The sequence below is a fragment of the Lissotriton helveticus genome, chromosome 3_1, assembly GCF_964261635.1.
Source record: "Lissotriton helveticus chromosome 3_1, aLisHel1.1, whole genome shotgun sequence".
Lineage (NCBI taxonomy): Eukaryota > Metazoa > Chordata > Amphibia > Caudata > Salamandridae > Lissotriton > Lissotriton helveticus.
The window spans coordinates 1398647027-1398667304 of NC_136061.1; the positions used below are offsets into that span (position 1 = coordinate 1398647027).

Genomic DNA, 20278 nt, shown 5'->3' on the forward strand with positions numbered 1-20278 from the left:
ATGTCCAGGCCACATGAAGTCATCTGGTCACTTTAGCTAGGAAAGCATGCTTTACTTACGAACTGCTAAATAAATGCATTTTTTAGTGCCAAGGACAGGTTGCTTATGTATAGCGACCCTGTCATATACAACACTCCAGAGCTCTCAGATATATCCCAGGTCCATCCATGAGTAGCTCATGTCAGTCACAATTCTTTTCTTTGCATTCTGGTACTTGTAGTCCTTAATTTATAAACGCATGAATAAGACTACAACTATAAGAATGTAACAAACGAAAACTTGAAATGGATGCGTTTTAATGGGCGGGACCTGGGAAATTTACACGCTCTGACACATTCGGATTTTCCTGTGAGGATTTTGAGTTTATACTTATTTTCAAAGTTAAAAGTAAAACTGTAAATCCCAGCAAGGTACGTGCTCTAAACTGAAAAACGGACCCTGCACATATCAAATGGAGGTTCATGGCAGCTGTGAGACGGGGCCGAAAAGAAAGCGATATGGGCCTGCCTGGAGAGATTTTTATTTCACTTTTAAATTAAATTATTCTCTTGTCCGATTTGAGCAACCAAAACTGCACCTTTTAATGAAAAAATCTAAAAGAAAAAATCTAAAATACCGGTTGGGATTATATTCATTCGTGTTTGTAATTCATGCAAAATCTATATAAGGGAGGAGACCAGTCTGTCTTCCTTCTTGATGCTGCAGCAAAAGTTAACCGTATCCTTCCTGGAGCAAACTAACGCCATGAGATCAAAGGGCGGGTTAATTGCCGCCAAAGTTGGCTTGTTTATTGTCATCATGTTCTACTTGGTGAGAATGTCCCTAACATGTTAATACGTTTTTTTTACGGTGTGCGTGTGTTCGATGATTGTGTACGAAGTTCATTTGCATTTTGGGGACGGATCAGCTAATGGTATAAATGAGTGGAATACAACAGTTTGCGAATTAAGTGCACGCACAAAAGCTTCGAGTGGCGTCATTTACCCTATCGCTTTCCCTTCCAAAAGAAATAAACGGTTTGAGTTGTGATCGCTTCCACTTGCTCTGAAGGATTTATTTTGAAGTGGCGGGAGGGGGGTACCTTTTACTCCTACTTTTCAAAACGGCGCAGTTGTATACGGTAATCTTGTCCCACCCAACTTTGTGGTAAGGTGTGCATGAAGGCGTCCTGTTACTTTACATTCTCTGGCTGCTAAGTTACGGGATTTTGTGAAGCGAACTCTGACCGGAAGTGTGAGAGGAAAGATTTTAGATATGTCAAACAACAACCTTTAAATACTTGTAAATTAACTGTACAGCTATTTCAAGATCTGTTAGCAGGGCAGCACAAGTTAAGCGCATTTTTGTTTGTAATGCTGAAGAGCGATACAAATATTTTAACCTGATCAAAACAAATCAAGACCCTTTACTTGGAGATGGGCGAATGATTAATGTTTGTGAAACACGTTTTCACACATTATCGTATGTGTGCTATTAACTGCTTTGTGCAAATCTTGAGAATATTTCAATCATTCAATGGGAGATGTGCGGTTGGTAAATCAGTGTGATGCTACCACAAGTTGCTTTAGTAATATATTTATGGCAATGTACTCCAAAATGCACCTCCAGCCCCATACAACGCCCTTACCACACTCCTGATGAATGGGCGGCAACTCATTTCATATACTTGTTCTGGGTGCTCATTTTCACAATCACTTTGACTTCAGTGATGTACACTGATTGCAGCATCCTCCCCGCCCCTTTACAGTGAAAATTGTTCCAGCCCACAGCCATGCTGCCAAATCGACCCATGTCGAAAATAACACTGTGTTAGTACTCGCTTTTTAGTTTGCTGGGAAAGCTGAGTGACTGTTAGAACTGGGGGTCTCTAGTTGGCAGAGGTAGGTACCTTAGTCCAAATAGGGAACCTTGTTTCTAGTTGGGGAAAGGAGGGACACACTCTTAGATAACCCCAGCTCACCCTCCGGTAGCTTGGCACAAGCAGCCAGGCTTATCTCCAAGGCAATGTGTAAAGTATTTGCAACCACACTCCCAGTAACACAGTGATAACGCAACGAATGGACACCACACAGATTTAGAAAAATAGCGGTATCTTTATCAAGAAGAAATACGAGACCACATGATAAAAATATCCAGCATATGCATATTCGTAATATTTCACTGGGCCAGTTATTAAGCCAACAATCACTTGTAGGTTCTTGCGGTATTAACAAGCAGTTCACAATGATCTAATGCAGTCCTAATGCAATGCAGTTCGTAATGTAGAAATAAGACAGTCCTTAATGCGAATCGTAAAAGCAAGTAATAATGCAGTTTGTAGTGCAAGAACTAATGCAGATCGTAAAAGCAACTAATAAAGCAGTTCTTAGTGCACGTACTAATGCGGTTTGTAAAAACAATTCAGCACCGATCGCGGTGAACGTCTCTATGCCACTCCTGGCTTACTCGCAGTTAGCGATTGCCAAAATAACCGCCAATCCTTGTACAAAGGAAGCACAGTGCAGCTCCCCAATCCGACCCCGGTACTGCCACTCCTTCGCGAGTACGGGCCGCCATACTGACTTGTAAGGCCGAGAACAGTCTCTCCTAGCACGCACTCCGCCCCAGGTGGCGATACGCACGCTCGCTGAGCGTTACCTGGGGCGTGCAGTCTCTCTCTCCTCGGGACTTGGGCGTCATGCTGTGTGGCTTTGGGTTTGCGGCGGCTCCTCCTCGCAGTGACGTGACTGCCTCACAGTGGATCGGCTCCCAGCGCTAGTCCGTTGATCTTGGGCAAAGGGACCTCGGACCCACGATGGTGAAGGTTCACAGGTCTCTCCTTGGCAAAGGCAGGCTTGGGCTGGTGGCGGTAATTTCTCACGGCTCCCCCTTGGGACGACGGTCTGGGCCGATGGCACTAACGATCACAGCACTTCTGGTCACGCTGTTGATAGAAGCAGAGTGCAAGACTGCTCCGGGGCACATGGTCACGGGGCAATTCTCACGACGGTCTCAGGCTGCAAAAAGCACACGCACACAGCATTGCTGAGACACACTTGGAAACTTTTATGTTCCTGAGTTTCCACAACAGGGAGCCAGCTCCTCTCGGGCCCTTGGAGACTAGTTACTTCAGGACATAGCACACAGCAAAGTCCTTTCAAGCAGGGGGACACAGGACACAGCAAAGTCCCTTGTCCTCTCCTTAGTCAACTCAGCAAACTGCAGGCCAGCCCCAGAACACACAACAAGGGCAGTCCTTCTCTTCAGTCTCTTCAGCTGTTCTTCCTTGGCAGAGGTTCCTCTTGATCACAAAGTAGTTTCAATCCTTTTTCAGGCTTGAGTTCAGTCTTGATTTCAGGGGTTTCAGTTCTCCCATTAATACTCATAATTGTCTTTGAAGTCCTTGTGTTCAGGGGCTCTGAGCCCAGTATAAACCAGACCTGGGTGTCTTCCTGCCAGCGCACAGCCTCTTCCTTTGATAGTGAGGATCTTAGCCCCAGACACTCCGCAGGAGGTGGAGCCATCCTTTGGTGGCAGCAACACAGCTCTCTTCACATCCAGGCAGCTACTCCTTCCCCCCCCCCCCCCACATCAAATGCAGGCCATCCTGTTGCTGTCTCTCCTACTCCTCTCTGGTGTTCGGACACTCCCCAGACCCCGTCACATCCAAACCCAGTCAGTCAATACACAACCAGGCAGAGGCACACAGGATGGGTTAAGACAAGAAACCAGCCACTCCTAAAAGCGTGGTTTTTAAACACACATTTTAAAATCCATCTCTCCATCTTATGCCTATGGGAAGATATGCTGGAAACATGTAATACCAAAGGGGATGATGGACAGAGCGTTGGAGCAAATCAAACACTCACCCCCAGTCAACTGATCTGGGTTTAATCCATCATCGTTCTTTAGTTCACGCTACCACCCCAGTTCAGACATGGCCAAATGCAAATCAGTCTGACCCTGTGCCTCATGGGAACAGTCCAGCTCGAACTGCCAAGCCATGTCTTCCCTGTACCGGAAACAAGCATCATGGGACCGGTTTCCGGTACATAACCCTAATCAGCCAGGCTAACTTGAATCCAGTGGCAAAGTGAGCAAGGGATCCACATCTGGCCATACCCTGCCAACTTGGGGCGAACAATGCGATACCAAAGGGGACACAGCATCCCCCAATCTGTCCTATGGGCAAAAATGGCCTTGCAACAGTGAAAAATGAATTTGGCTATATTTCACTGTCAGGACATGGTACACACCTCAGTACATGTCTTACCTTTCACATACACTGCACCCTGCCCAGGGGGGTACCTTGGGCCTACTATAGGGGTGACTGATGTGCATAAGAAGGGAAGGGTAAGGCCTGGCAAGTGAGTGCACTTGTCAGGACAACAAGGCAGCTAACAAACTGCGCGCAGGCACTGTAGTGGCAGGCTTGAGATCTTTTTATGGCTACTTTTTTGGGTGGCACAATTAGTGCTGCAGGCCCACTAGTAGCATTTGCATTACCAGTCCTGGCACACATAATGCACTTTACTAGGGACTTTACTAGTAAGGCAAACATATCAATTATGGACAACCAATTACCATAACACTGGTCAGCAGTGGCAAAGTGCCCAGAGTCCTAAAACCAACAAAAACAGGTCAAACAATACAGGAGGAAGGCAAAAAGTGCAGGGATGACCCTGCAAAAAGGGCCAAGGCCATCAGTAACCATCCCACGATCCAATGTGGTTTAACCAAAAAATATCAAGTGTGGCTGAGAGTGACTCTCATGATGTGGGTCTAGTTAAGTGTTTAATTTGTAAAAAGAAAAAAAATAAGTGCCAGGGCTCACGTCAGGAGGCCACTTCAGCTTGCACCACACATTGCATTTGCAATAATGCCAATGATGGTAATAACACAACTACTTACCATCACACTCCTACAAGTGACAATTTGGACTATTTCAGTCTCATCAACGCTATAAGAATGGCTTGGGTGGCACGTAATAGTAATTTTTAATATATATATATTGAATGAATAACTAACTGTTATGGTCAACTCTAAATTAGTCAGACCGCACACCTTGTGGCAGACTGTCATAGTGCTGATATTGACAATTACTTGCCGGTGCTGATCACGGGGAACCACCGGTTCAAATGAAGCTCTGTCTTGTTCATGGATCTGCTGACTTGCCCTACCACCTGGACTGCTTGGGGTATTTTAAAAATTAAATAACTATTAATATATATTTTTTTTAATCCAATGGTCATGATAGAAATTTGTTCAAATGTCGTTTTGCATCATTTAAAAAATTGCAAAGTTCCAAATTAATACTTGGAGCTGTGTGCGAAAAGCCTCATGGCGTTTGATTAGCTCCATGTCACGAGGATCAAAATAAGCCATCCTTTGTTTTTCAGCACCCATCATTATCAGTCAAAGTACTTTATTCTGTTAAAATTAATAACCATAAAAGCATACAAAATTCATTTACATTAAAATATTACACAAAGTCAAAAATGTAGATCAGTTTTCCTTGCGACCACACAATAAACAGTCAACACCTCCAAAAATAGTTACAAGTTAAAGGAAAAAGCAATTAAAAACGAAAGTTGAGGTTCGTTACATTTTGGCAAAGCGATATTGTACATCATACAAAAGGAATACTAACCGTGCATTAATGATTACTGATTGGGGCAATATCCTTATCCTATCGGATCACCATATCTAAGCCAGGGAGTAGGTTTTGGTGATTATATGTGGGTATCTGCTGGTAGCTGATCGATACAGGGCCTCTCCTGTCAACCCAGTGGTTTTCCTCTACACTCCAACTTGTGGTTGGAAAATACGCAGTTCTGGGGTAGAAATCGCACAATTCCCGTGTTGCTATTGGCCCATCTCCTCTTTGTGGCTCCCAGCTACGCAGCTATGGGACGACCTGGTTATCCCTGAAGTTAACAAATACCAGGTCTCTGGCTATGGTCTTGGGTCGGGAACCTATCCACCCCACCCTTCTCACATTTAGAATTCTTCCGTCGATATTAAATGGAAGAGGTCTGTTCTTCGTCAACCAAAACTGTACTTTTTTTTTTAAGGTCCTGGTGACCTTCAATTTTTCCGATAGTGAGCTCAGGCACTTCCGAGAGGACACACACATAGGGTGCTGCCTCCGGTGGTAAGTTTATAAATTTATTAATTGCAGCTAACCCCTCAACTCATTTCTACTTTGTTCAGCCCTGCTCTGGGAGCAGAGGTAGGGGCCATAGTCGATTTTTTGGGTACCTCCTTGCTTTTAAAAACTAATGGTACGGGAACTAGTAGCTGGCTCTGAGCTATGTTGCTGTTTACAGTGGTGTCAAGCTTATTTGAAGCAACTATGCTCTGGGATTGGTTGTTTGGCTTGGTATTTTCATCTATTTTCGAAAGCTTTTCCCCAATTCTCTCTATCCTCTCAATGAGCGGGGATAGTAAGGTTTTGACCAGTTCTTCTAGATGGACCAGCAAAATAGAAGGTAAGAGGGATACAGGTGTTTCCGGTGTTTGACGTGCTTTGGGTGTCTCGAGGGTGGTGGTGTCAATAACCGGAGGGGGGCTTGAGTTTATTTTTTGGTATTTCGCTGGTTTCCCCTTATGTTCCATACCTTTACGTTTTCTGCTCTGGGAAGAGACCTGGGGATGTGCTGTCGCTTGAATGGTAGATTTATTGTTAGTGCGACAGGAGTTTCCAGGGGACTTTTATTGGGTTGATAGGATTTCCTAGGCTCTGGGCTTCCAATACCAGTAGGGGACGTTGGGGAACCGGTTTGTTCAATTCCCTGCTCTGTAGGAATGTACCTAGTATTGCAAATTGCATTAAGTTCCCTAAGTAGTAAAGAGTTTGGTGAGTCGGTAGGAATCGAAGGGGATCGTACGCAGCATGTGGTATCATTAGGAAGGCTGTGTTCTATTGTCTCAATGGCCGATGTTACCCTTGTTATATACAGGTCCAGTGTCCCCTTGAGTGACCCTCCCTGAGAAGATTGATTGGGGGGCCCTTTAGGGGTCATGGTGCAACTAGCTTATGACCCAAAAGCACAGTGGGTATCCTAATCATCAATGGGGCTACTTGAAAAGGACAAAGATGTTCGTTGTCAGCCTCTGGATGATTAGCCTCTAGATAAGCATACCTTAGTTCATTACGTTAGTCCCAGAAGACCAGGATGGGTGTTCCGACCCGACCTCTTCTGGCCTCTTCTGGCCTCTGAGGGCCACAGAGGGCCCGCCCTTTGCCCGGGCTTAGCCCGGCGTCCCGCGAGGGAGGACTGTCGGTAATTTTATGCGCCTCCTGGCGCTGTGCTGTGGTCACGTGGTTCCCGTGGGCTGCTGGGGATTGCAGTCCCCTGTCCTGCACTCCACACGGCGGCCGGCGCTTCCCCAGGTGGAAATGGGAGCGGGCAGCGGGAGGCAGGCGGCGATCCCAGCAAGTGAAAGGGCGAAAAGGGCAGCAACTCTCCACCCGGGCTCCCCAGCGGCAGTGGCAACAGGCAAGTCTAAAAAACGCTCCCCATCATTATATCTGCTGGGAATTTTCGTTTCACTGATAACTTTTTCCCAGATCTAGTATGAACCTAAGTGCCCCACTGTATCTGCTTCCTGACTAGTCCAGCTTGGCTGAAGGTTCTTTTACTGTAAAGGGCAACTTGACTGCTGTGGATCTAGTCTTTTTGAAGCCGCTTTTCAATATGCGGTGACTTGAACCTTCTGTGGCAAAAAATCAAGGATAAAGTGCTTGTAACGGTGAAGTATTGTGAAGGACAGATGCCACTTTATGTTCAAAATCTTTTTATTTAAATATGCATAAGGACAGCGCCCAGTCCCTTGTCGCTGGCGTCCGTGGTTAGTACCGTGGTTCCTTGGGGCTCGTATCCTTGGAGTGGGACTGCTCCGGCCACCTCTCTTGACAATCTCGAATTCATTTTGCGCTGCCTCCGACCAGCAGAATTCCGTGTTGTCCTGTGTCAGCTGCCTCATGTGATGGGTTTTGGATGCGAAGTGCTGCACGAACTTACTATAATATTCCGCCATTCCGAGGAACGATTGGACTTCTTCCTTGTTGGACGGCGGTGGCGCCTCGCAGATGGCTCTCACATTGTCTGTTTTTGGGGTGACTCCTCGCACCCCTATCTCATGCCCCAGGTACGTGACGGACTCCATTCCTATCCGGCATTTGGTCCATTCGGCAGTGAGGCCCTTATTCTCAAGGATCTTCAACACCTTTCCTAGTTTGTTGTCGTGATCTGGCCTGTCTCGCCCCATTACCAGGATGTCGTCCTGAAAATATTGGACTCCTTCAGTATCTTTGAACAGTTGGTGCATCAACTTTTGGAACACCGCAGCCGCCGAGGCCAGCCCAAACTGCATGCGGCGGAACTGGTAGCACCCGAATGGGGTGATGAAGGAAGCGAGTTTTCGGCTTTCCGGATGCAGTGCGATCTGGTGGTAGGCGGAGGTTAAGTCTATTGTGGAATACCATTTGACTCCCCTGGTTCTGGCCAACATTTCCTCGATCCGGGGTAAGGGGAACTTTTCCACCACTATGCTCTTGTTCAACTCACGTAGGTCGACACACAGCCTGATCTTCCTGCTGGGCTTCTTCACTACCACTAGGGGTGCAAGCCACTCCACGCACGTGATATTTTCTATGATCCCTTTCCGTTCCAGATCCAGCAGTTCTTCCTGCACTGCGTCCCTCACCGCCAGAGGCACATTCCTCACCCTGTGGGCGACCGGTACTGCATCGTCCTTCAGGACTATCTTGTGTGCAAATTTTTCCATCCTTCCGACTGTGCCTCCGAACACCTTGGGGTACTCTTCCTTCCATTTGTCTAGGTCGGGCCAGGTCCCCGGTTCTGTGAGTAGTATCTGTTCCTTGCCCCCTGGGTCCAGCTCGATGCCCAGGTCTCCTTGGTCGAGCCATCCTAGGACAGAGGGTCCTCTCTCAGATATGTACAGTTTGCAGAAGGCTGACCGGCCTCTAAACTTAAAGTCTAATGGTCTGAATCCTGCCATGGGAATGTGGTCCCCGTTGTACGTCACTGGGCGGATGTCTAGCTTCTCCAGTTGTGGGCCTAAGTGTGGTGCGAAACTCTCCTCCCACACCGCTCTTTGGATGATGGTGTAGGGTGATCCGGTGTCAGCCACGACCTTTATCGGTATTCCGCCAATCAGCATCTCCAGGACCGGTTTCATCGTTCTCTTGCCGTCAACGTTCAACACTTGGCCATCTACGCTTAGTGCTTGATCTTCTATGTAGATGATTGTGACGACGTCATCCTCTGCGCCTTCCTCTTGTTCTTCGTCGTCCTGTCCGACATACTTCACCATCCTCTTCGAGGACTTCCTCCGACACACCTTCTCATAGTAGCCCACTATGCCGCAGTACAAACATTTGGCGCGGAATGCTGGGCACTTCCTGTCGTGCGCCTTGTGTGACCAGCTTCCGCACCGATAGCATGGTTTCTTGCTACTACCCGCTTGTTTCCCTGGAGGGCCTGGGTTGCCTTGCCATTTGTTGGGTCCCTTTGCTGCTGCACCCTTGTTCTTATAGTCCCTGCGGGGCTCTTCCTCACCTATTCTGTTCACCATGGCGTTGGGGGCTGTCTCTTTCCTCGTTGCTTCCGCACACCTGCGCGCCAGTTCTGCCCTTTTGACTATTACCATTACCTCCTTTAGGGTGGTGTCCCCGCTGGCCCACAACTTGTCCTGCACCGATGTGCACGTGGTATGCATCACCACCTGGTCTTTGATGAACTCCTCTTCCCAATTATCATACTTGCACGTGGCCGCTAGTCTCTTCAAGGCCGCAACATATTCCTCAACGGTCTCTCCTGGGCGTTGTTTCCTTTGCTGAAAACTAAACCTGTCCACTGAAACGCACACCGCCGGCCTGTAGTGTTCGTTCAGGTCTTCGATGGCATGGGCATACACGTCCACGTCGGTGCTTCCTCTCTCCTTTGGCACTAGGTTTTGTAAATTCTCAGGCCTTCTGGGCCCAGGTTGAGCAATAAAATGCGTTTCTTCCTCTTGGGATTGAATTGTTCCTCACTCTCATCCTCCAGGACTCCTATGAAATTATCGATGTATTCTCTCCAGTCTTCCCACTTCATAAGTGGTTCTCCTGGTCTGGGCAGGAACTGCACTGGCGCCATCGCGTACCCCGCCTGCGCACTCATTTTCTCGCTCTTGATCGCGGGATGTGCGCTCTCTTGGCCTCTGGGACTTCCCTGCGCGTTGTCCTGTTCTTCCTTGACTGTTTGCGCTTGAGGACTGCCCTCGTCCGCCCCCTCAATCTTGCCTGGGGGATCCAGCGCGGTCCTGCCTGTCTGGTGGGTCGCAGCGTGCTCCGGCGCACTTTACTTTGTGTCTGTGGGGCTTGGGCTACCCCTTCGGGCAGGTAAGTACCTCCTCTGGGCTGTGCTGTGCTCTGCCACGCTCTTTGGGGTGTGGTACCTGTGTGGGGGCTGCTGGTCACTTCTCAGCCGCCTGCTCCTCCTGGTACCAGGTGTCTCGTGGTCCTGTCCCTCGCTGCTTGTCCTCTAGCCACCTATGGATGCTGTTTCCTTGGTGGGCTGGTTCTGTGCAGGGGGTGGGGGATCTAGTATCCCACCTTCGTCGCCATTGTAATGCTGTGTTCTCCCCCCAATGAGGACGCTGGACATTCGTTGGTTAATTGTAGATTATTTAATAAATCCTGCCCCAAAGAGCGCCGAGCCGCATCTGCTCAGTGTCGGCAAATTCGCGCTCTCCTTCGCGCTGCGCGTGCATCCCTCAATATGGTGGCCGCACGTCACGCCTGTACGTGACGTGCGTCAACTAGACCGCGGCGCTACACCCGATGCTCTTACCTAATCAAAACTACTCCTGGTTGCAAAGTCCTTGTTTCTGAATCTCTTTGCTTGTCTCGTGGTTTATATGTGTGCTGGAGGTTCGAGAGACCTCACATCTTTGGCAGCTCTCACTGCCTGCCGTTTTGTTGTTGTGGTCTATTCCTGTTTCACTCTGTCAGCCAAACAGGGCGCTGTTCCATAAGTCTGAAAGTCAGGTCGGCTTCTTCCTTTGTCTCTCTCTTTACCATCCTTTTTATTGGATTACTTTCATCCTACCACTGCGCACATTCAGGGAACTATTTTTTTTCTTTAAGCACTCAGAACGTTTGATTTATTCATCTTTCTCTAGTTTGGTGTTTTGCCCCTCAAATACTGGCCCTTGCATATGGCCTGGTACTCCCCCAAGTCCCCTTTTTTACCTTGGGTACCCACAGCCAGCCCGTGCCCAGATGGGGTCTCCCTCCCTCCTTCAAGGCAAGTATTGAGACCAAACCAATGTTTGGTTTAGGGGGTGTAACCCCACGGCCAAATTTATTTATTACAAAAGTAAAAAACATTTATTAACATTATGCACCATTACGCAGAAAGGCCAGATACATTGTTAGACCGATTATGTCACATGGCTAACCTTAACTCTAATACACAAGACACTCCTACTGAAAATCTAACAACGCACATATACACTTTCTGCGTGTCCCCTCTAGAGCCTACGGCAAGGTCAAGAACTGGCAGCCGCCTAATCCCAGCAAACTACGAGAAATTACTCCACTGGAGTCTGCTTGCGCAGGGGGTACAGCTTATCGGACTGATACTTTCCCCCGGGCCCCCCCTACGCCCTGTGCCTTAAACTCCATAACGGGGGCTGCAGAAATTCTGCATACTTGCGCCCTGATGCGCATGCGCGTGCGGCGGTGGCCACAGGCCCACTGGGAAGAATGGCTCCCCCCCGGCCCGCACCCTGACAGCCTACCTACCGGCTGTCACTGCCCCTAGAGTTACATGTTTCTGACCGCTAAGGACCGAAGACTATGCTTACCAATCATGACCTTACCACCTGACTGGAGACACACCACTAAATAAGACATTACCTGGAATCAAATAACATGTACTGACATTTATTAAAAATTACACACTTCAATTACATAACTCTGTATTAACCAATCCTGTACTTGACAAGCTTACAAATATCAACACTTTTATTATAAATTGACCAAAACATCTTATTTACATTAACTATCTCTTGAGATAACTGCAATAAAGTAAAAGAACAAAGCAAACATATTACTGCCAAACACCTTTAAATTGTACCAAATCATCAAATGTACATTAATTCTATCTCCTGAGATACCTGTAATAAAAATAAAAGAACAAAGCAAATACATTACTGACAAACACATTTAACACCATCCGTGCGGCGCATTTTCCCGCTGTGCGCTGCACTTTTAAAAAACCCGCGGTTCATGACGAGCTCAGCTCTGCATGAGCGTACGAGAGGTGTACCTCATGAGCGTCGAAGGGGTTAAAATGTACCAATCTTTAAATTGCCTGCCTTTGGGGATGGTGGGTGGGGAAAAGAAATTACGGGCCGCTGGTGGCCCAGGTGCTGTGCCCGTGGGGAGCGTAAGAACAAGAGACTGTTCTGCTCCCCACTTCCCCCTTTTTTTTGTTCAAATCTGTTTTTATTGTGAACACAGCGATAAGCCTACAACCCCATTTCAGGGCCGGCCGCGCAGAGAAAAAAAGACCAGTAGGCAGTATTAACCAGGGGAGGTGGAACCATTAACACAGCGCTCTGCCTACAACCCCTGGAGGGGCCGGCCGCGTGGCTTAGGGGAGAGTATAACAAGAGGTGGTCAGATGACGGCAATGCGTCGGTGTGCGGGGGAGGCGCGCATGTAAGAGAGAGCAATGGTGCCACATTTTCAAAGGCCCAACAGGGACCGAACTGCCCCAAAGAGGGGTGAAAGCCAGAGTGGCAAGTAGGAAAGAAGAAAAGTCAGAGGAGGAGTGAGCAGTAGCGAGGTGGAGAGGGATCTGGGGGGTGTGTCTGCAGTCGCCAATATGGGATGGAAAGCGCAAATCGGCACTGGGGGAAGCGATTAGGTGGCTAGCCTGCTCGGGTCAGCAGGGATGAGGGCATCCTCAAACAATTGCAGGGCGCGGAGCCTGGGAGGCATGTGGCGGGCATAGCTGATGGAGCACAGGTATCGCACGAGGGGTTCCCACACTGCCTTGAAGCGTATCCCCCGTGATTGTATCCGCGCCGTGAGTAGCTCCATAGTAAGGACCTGCCAGAGGCGCACGAACCAAGAGGCTATCGGCGGTGCCTCAGCCCGCTTCCAGTATAGAGCAATGAGTTGCCTGGCTGCACCTAACATGTGGAGGGAGAGGATCCAGTCGCTACGCGTGAGGGCCCTAAGTGTGGGGGGTCGAATGCCCAGCAGGAGTGTGCAAACCTCTTCAGGGAGGGGAAAACCCAGCACCTTCTTAATGTGACTAAGGACCTCCTTCCAAAAGACAGCTAGGGTAGGGCACGACCACCAGATGTGTACGAAGTCGCCAGTCGCAGTGCCACACCTCCAGCACAGCGGCGAGGAAGTGGGGAACATTTTGCTGAGTCTCAGGGGAGTGTAGTACCATTGTGTTAGCATCTTGTACGCGTTTTCCCTCTGCGGGATGCTGCGGTAGGTTTTGGGGATGTCGTTCCAGAGCCGAGTCCATTGAGATGGCGGGATATCAGCGCCAGTCACCGACTGCCACTGCCTCTGATAAGGATGTGCAGGCGGAGCGACGGGGTGTTGCAATATGTTGTAGATCTGGGAGATGAGCCGTTTCAGTCCCCCGAGGGAGCGTGCTAACTTCTCAAACGGGGTATATGCCCTGGTAGCAGCTTGATACATGTCGTCTCCCGAGAGCCAGTGGCGTAGCTGCGCATACTGTAAGCTAGCGGTGAAAGGAAGGCCAAATTCGTCCCTGCAGTCCAGCCACGATTTAGGCGACCCACCAAGAAAAAGATCCCCTGCGACCCTGCAGTCTCCTTGTGTCCAGCTCTCGAAGGCTCGGGTCTGGGCAGCAGGGGGAAAGTGCGGGTTACCTGCAATGGGGGTGTGTGGAGAGGGGAACGTGGTTAGACCCTTGGGCACTGCCACTCTGTCCCACACTTCAAGAACCGTCCTTGTGGGGACCGCCATATATGCACTTCTGGAGCGCGCCACACGCGGTAGCCAAGGTAGGTCCCATATGGTGCGTCCCGTGACCACTCGGTCCATGTGGAACCAGTGCTTGTCGCTTTCGCGTGCACCCCATTCGATCACAAACCGGAGATGCGCCGCCCAATAGTAGTGGAGGAGATTCGGCCAGGCCAGTCCACCCCTGTCTCTCGGCTCCATGAGGACTTTCTGTGAGAACCGGGGCCGTTTGCCCCCCCATATGAAGGACGTGAGGTCGCGTTGGAGGGTTCTGATGCAGTGAATCAGGATCGGGGTGGGGAGGCACTGGAAAACATACAGGATGCGGGGGAGCACCGACATCTTGACAGCGTTGAGCCGCCCCAGCCAGGAAATCATCAAAGGTTTCCATTTCCGCAGGTCCGCCAGAACTTCCTTGCGGCAAGAGGCCCAGTTCCTCGGAGACCACGAGTCGAGGTGGGGTGTGAGGTCTAGACCCAGATATTGAATGTGGTCATCCGCCCAACGGTAGGGTGTGACCCCCTTCAGGAGGGAGACCTCCTCTTCGGGGATGGTGAGGTTAAGCGCCCAAGATTTGGTGTGATTAATTTTAAGGCCGGACGCCTGCTCAAACAGTGAGAGGGCTTCGTGCACCGCTGGGAGGGAGACCCGGGGGTTCGTAAGAGTAAGAATCAGGTCGTCCGCAAATAGCGCTACCTTGTTAGAGCGCCCTCCGTAGGGGATACCATGAATATCAGGAGTGCGCCTAATCAGCTCCGCCAATGGCTCGACTGCAAGAGCGAACAGGAGCGGCGAAAGCGGGCATCCCTGCCTCGTGCCCCTGTGAATCGAGAGCGGCGATGTCAGCTGGCCGTTGACCCGAATTCTGGCCTGCGGCCCAAGGTAAGGGGCCATGCACCTGGAGATCATGGTAGGGCCAAGACCAAGTTTCGTGAGGACCGCCCGTAGGAAGGTCCAGTCGACCCGGTCGAATGCCTTTTCTGCGTCCAGCGAAAGGAGGCAGGCCGGGATTTTCCAGTGGTGCACCTTTCCCACTAAGTGTGCCAGCCTACGAACGTTGTCAGCTCCCTGACGGTCCCGTATAAATCCCACCTGGTCCGGGTTCACTAATCCCGGCATGTGCGGGTCTAGCCGCTTGGCCAGGATCTTAGTGTAGATCTTGAGATCGGTGTTAAGGAGGGCGATGGGGCGGTAGGAGGCACATAGGTCGGGATCCTTCCCAGGCTTGGGGATCAGGGCAATTTCCGCCAGGCCCATATCAGGGGATGGGCCCACTTCCCCCTTTTAAAAGGGGTGACACGGGCCAGTCAAACAGGTCAGACCCCGCCTGCTGGGTGTCCGTGTGAACTGGAAGCACTGCAGTGCTTCCCGTTCACGTCCCACAGTAACCTGCCTACTGGACGCTTATGGGGGAGGTGGGAGTGCTCCCACCTCCTCCTTTCCCCCGGGACAGGTTCGACCGCCATAAGGGCGGCGCGCGCTATTTTAGCGCTCGGCCTTGTCCATACTCTGTTACCGTACTCCATAGCTCAATCATTACTTCCTACTACCAAGCTTTTTTGCTGCATTGTCTGTTTTCCCCTCGGCCTAAAACTCCTCCAATACTCCTGCACTTGTGGTGTTTCCACTCCTCTTGCGGGTCTTGAAAGAAAAAAGGGTTTCAACTTTTTGGAGTGCAGTGCAGCTGCAAATTGCTGCTGGGCAAATCGTTTTTTAAAAAGTGGATATGAGCACGTTGACGTTATTTTATTAAAACGTAATTTTAAAAAGACCGCTTTCATGCCATCTGCATCCAAATGCTTGGTGACACATGCACAGGTTTCCCCTCTGAGCCACAATATCATCATGAGACACAGACACATACGCACGCATACGTAGGCATCGCACTCATCGGTTATGTTTTGTGACAATGCTGCACAGCAACAGATAAATATTTTTGCTGATGCTTTATTGCCAAAGCAAAACGGTTAATAAATTTGACAGGTGAGACCTATTGGCCTTGCCAACAATTTGTATTAAAAAAGAGGCTAAGCAAAGAGGAAAGAGGTGAAATTGGCAAAAAGAATGATTAGAGGAAGATTATAAAGGTTAAATGAAACTGCGTATTCATGCATGAATTCATTAATGTCGGCCCCAAATGAAATGGTGAAAAGAAGGTACACAAAAAATGGAAAAAAGTGTCTAAGACTTGTAAACTGGAAATCGTGAGTATAGAGTTTGTGATTGCATTTATGTTTTTTGAGACTCAACAATAGAAGGCCATGTACAAAATTCTTTGCATCATAAATAATTCCTACTGGGCCTAAGGACCATGCTATCTGTAGAAACCTGCCCCAACACTGAGCACCAGCCAAACTCTTTGATTGTTGACTGCACATCTGATAGAAAACAATCATTGAAATTAAAATGATGCTGTGCAGCTCACCAAATTCAAGCATGAGGACAGAACCGAAGTGCCTATGTGTATGTATGTGTTCTATAGCACAGACCTAGCTTAAAAACATAGGGACGTTGTACAGGGTCGGTAGGAATGGTACAGTCAACGAGTGTCTTCAGCTCTTTAAGCACCCAGGACCTAATCCGGCTGCAGTTTAATAAATAGACCAGTACTCTTCCCTTGTTTTCTCTATATTCACTTGGTGATTTTTTTTATGTTTAAATTTGTTTTATTGTTGTACAGATATTCATTACAACATATTACATCTGAGTGTTGCTGAGACTGCGTCAACATTCGGCCAGCGTCAGCTATGATGTAAAGTTTTACTGCAAAACATGAAACTCAACTATCCCCCCTCCCTAACCCCCACCCCTTGGGTGGTTGTTTCATAGCCTAGTATCTTGTGTCCACGGCTACAGCTGCGTTTTATCTGTTGCGGGTTAGGTGTTTGGGTGATCTGTAAATCTCAGTAATCTGAAGTATCTAGGACATGTAAGGTCAGTACATTTTTGTGATATGAGTGTTATGAACGGACGCCAGATTTCCCGAAAGGAGTCTCCATCTGCTCTAAGCACTAACGGGAGCTTCTCCATCCCCAATGTGTCCCATACATGGTGAAGCCAGGCTAATTTCATTGGTGTCTTATTTGTGCCTCATAGTGCCAGTATGGATTGTTGCGCTGTTCTAAGTGCAATAGTGATATGTTTACCTCTCACCGATTTTAGAGGCTAAGTAAGCGGGTTGGGGAGACCCAAGATAATATAGGTGGGGAATCTGGGAAGCTGATTATCCAAGTAGGTGTCAACCTCTGTTTAGGACATTTCCAAAGAATGTGGGTTAAGGTACCAATATATTCCCTACATCTCCAAAATGTGTCCTCCTTTTCTGGGTTAAATCAATGTATACGCTCAGGGGTCAAGTACCAATATGTGATAATCTTTGTCGCTGTCTCCGCAGTAGCTGTGTTGTGGGCTCAGTGCCTGGCCCTATAATGGTTATATCTCCACTAGGTGTTTTTTGGTTTTTTTAAGATTGAACCTTCACACCTGTAACTGAACTCTGTGTAAATAGTTTTCTACTAAAAAAGTAGGACTAGTGCCCATTTTTCTAAGGTTAGTCTAAGTTTGCCTTCTTCACAACGTGAGGTCTGGAATGAAAACAGCATAAAAGTGGCAAAGATGAGATGCAGTGACCTATAACACTAAATACATGCAAGCAAATTATTATTTTATGTACTTTGACATGGTACGGTAAGAGGCATGAGTTTCCTTCTCAATTGTATTTATTCTACATATACATTTATGAAGAAACAGCTGCGTTGCCTATTTACGGATGCTACTAAAGATTGAAAAGTTGTAAGTCAGTTGATCGAATGACACCCTTTTAATAAAGCAGATGTGATTGCGTTGCATTTCACTTTGACGTAAAACCTCTACAATCAGACTCATCTGACTTTATTTCAGGTAGCCCTCTTCGCCGTCATTGAGGTCGCCATCTTAGATCATGGAGGTCACCATCTTTCTCCCTTTTTTGTAGAATCATTGTAATGTCTGCCATTTTGCGCAGATGTCATCTGATCTTATCTTTCTAAGAACTGACAGCGTCAGGTCACCCGACTGATGACATAAATATAACACCTGATGCAACATAAGTCTGGGTCAGGTGTCTACTTATCACCATGTCTGGATCAAATTAGAACAAGTTCAGACATAGAGTCCAAATAGTATAGTCTGAATTAACATGTTCTTATGCCAAAAATTCCAATCTGATAAGATTTAGTATATAAAGACTGCCAGTTGACCACTTAATTGAGAGGTTCTTCAACCAGATTACTGCTGGAGATTCTGCCAGAAGACTGTCTCGCCTACTGCCAGCTTACTTCGAAAATGTGACATCTCACAGAGTGCTGATTAAGCCAAGTCCAGGAGGAAGGCTATTACAGCGCCAATGTGCCCTTCGCAGGGAACATGGTTTTCACACCTCCACTCATAACGCCCGCTTTTGCTATCAACTAGGTATACAGTGCGTCACTGTAGTAAGAGGCGTTCTTGTGATTTGGCACCCTATGATGACCCTCGACTACCACCATTTCAACTGACTTGAGTGTATATGTTACCTTAGCCTGGATATACGAGATGGTCCTGCATATGCCTGCTTCTCTTCTGTCTTGTAATCTTGTTGTCTTTTAGTGTGAGCTGTCATGGAGTAACAGTACATTTATATTATAAGTGCTTACTATTGGCTTTGACCTGACTTTGCCTTGCTTGTTAATTATGAGTGCTTACTATTGGCTTTGACATGGCCTCATGTCATCTTGCTTCCTGACTTTGCCTTACTTCTGCGTGCACAGCAGTGCTTGCGATTCATATTCAAGGTCTTTCTGCTTCTCACTTGTTTTTCGCACCTCACTGACCAGAGTGAACTGGATATTATCTGTAGAATGCCACTCTGTCTCGAAGTCAAAATACGGGAGCTTGGCCAGCCCCCGTCTTGGCCTTGACGCAGACTGGTACAGCGTGCTAATTTTTTTCCAATGAGAAGAGGGCGAGGTTTTCTAGAAGCTTCGCCTCACGTTGAATAATGATATTTAAGCTGGGAGCCGACGGGGGCCAGCTGAGAAGTTCACCACAGAATAGACGTATTGCTGTGAAAGTGACAGAATTTTGAGTCCTGATTGAAACTCCTTCCTGAGCTGTTGACGGACTTTCCTCAAATTGAGCGGGCAAGGATGATGCAAATTCAACCGGTGAGATGTTCCTAACCACTCTCTTGTATGTTTTCTACTCTTTGCTACTTGTGTATATATATTGCATTCTATTTCAATTGTTCATTTAATCATTCAGTTGACATTTGGGAATCTGCATTTACTAATATATTTGGCTTACCTTTCTGAACATTGCATTAATCAACATTTTTTTTGTCTGCCATGACTGATATATTCGGCCTGCCTTTTTAAAATGTTGCATTAATAAACGTGTGTGTAACTTTACCTACATTTGGGTCTGTTTTCTTACCTCACCTTAAGGAAGTGCTGGGTCTTGCCTTGCGGGAGTGTTGGGTTAGGGTGTGTTATTTTAGCGAAAAGCACATTCATTAGTCACTTCTCCCTAAAACTCTAGACTGCAAGTTGCTCTGCTTTCCATGCTCTGTGTATCGCAAAGAAGTAGGTTTTAGGGTGTTGGTTTTTAATTAAATGTTAACCATGTTAGAAATGTTAATTTATTCTGGCTGCTCCCACCATTCCTTTTTGCTGTTTTTGATATCCTGTGTGGCTGTTTTAGTTGTACTGAGAAAATGGTTAATCCAGTCACAAATACTTGTACTTAGTTTCTATTCTTTTAGTGCAGTGTATGTGTGATATTAGGAATAAAAAATAGTTTTTTTTGTTACCACGGTGCCCCTGATTCCTTCATAGGAATTGTTGGTAACCCAAAAGCAATAACTCTATAATGTACTGGATTGGATTCTGAGGGGCTACAATAACCTGTCTTTCACATTCAGTGCTTGTGCATTAAACTGAGTTCACTGGTGTCCTATATGGGTAGGGAAGCAAACCGTGTAGAACTGCCGCAAAGTGTTAGTTTATGCAACAAGGTCCAGTTCTGTGCTACATTAAGGCCATCCTAACATATGGAGCCTTTGCAAACAGCCAAAAGAGGGTACAAGATCAATAGCTTTGTTGCCGGAGCAAAACTATTTTTTATTTGAGGCTTGGAAAATCCTTTCACCAAAGTGTGTATGGTTATCTAAGTATTTGACTCTTGGAATTTTTCTAAGCCTATAGATCTAAGTGGTCTGAATACAGGTATGGAAACCCTAATATGGGTGAT

General features: G+C 47.6%; 1 protein-coding gene across 4 annotated transcripts in view; it reads left to right on the forward strand.

Moving 5' to 3' along the window:
* Positions 1-655: 655 nt before the first annotated feature.
* The window catches only part of LOC144824984 (CD63 antigen-like), a 79441-nt gene continuing 59818 nt past the window's right edge, over positions 656-20278 (forward strand). For 3 of the 4 annotated variants that reach the window (XM_078683908.1, XM_078683909.1, XM_078683911.1), the window contains exon 1: positions 656-810. In XM_078683908.1, coding sequence (XP_078540034.1) covers positions 697-810 — 114 coding nt within the window. In that variant the 5' untranslated portion in view covers positions 656-696. Of the gene's footprint in view, positions 811-19075; positions 19195-20278 lie in introns of those variants that run through there. The other variant, XM_078683910.1, reaches the window with a different exon arrangement.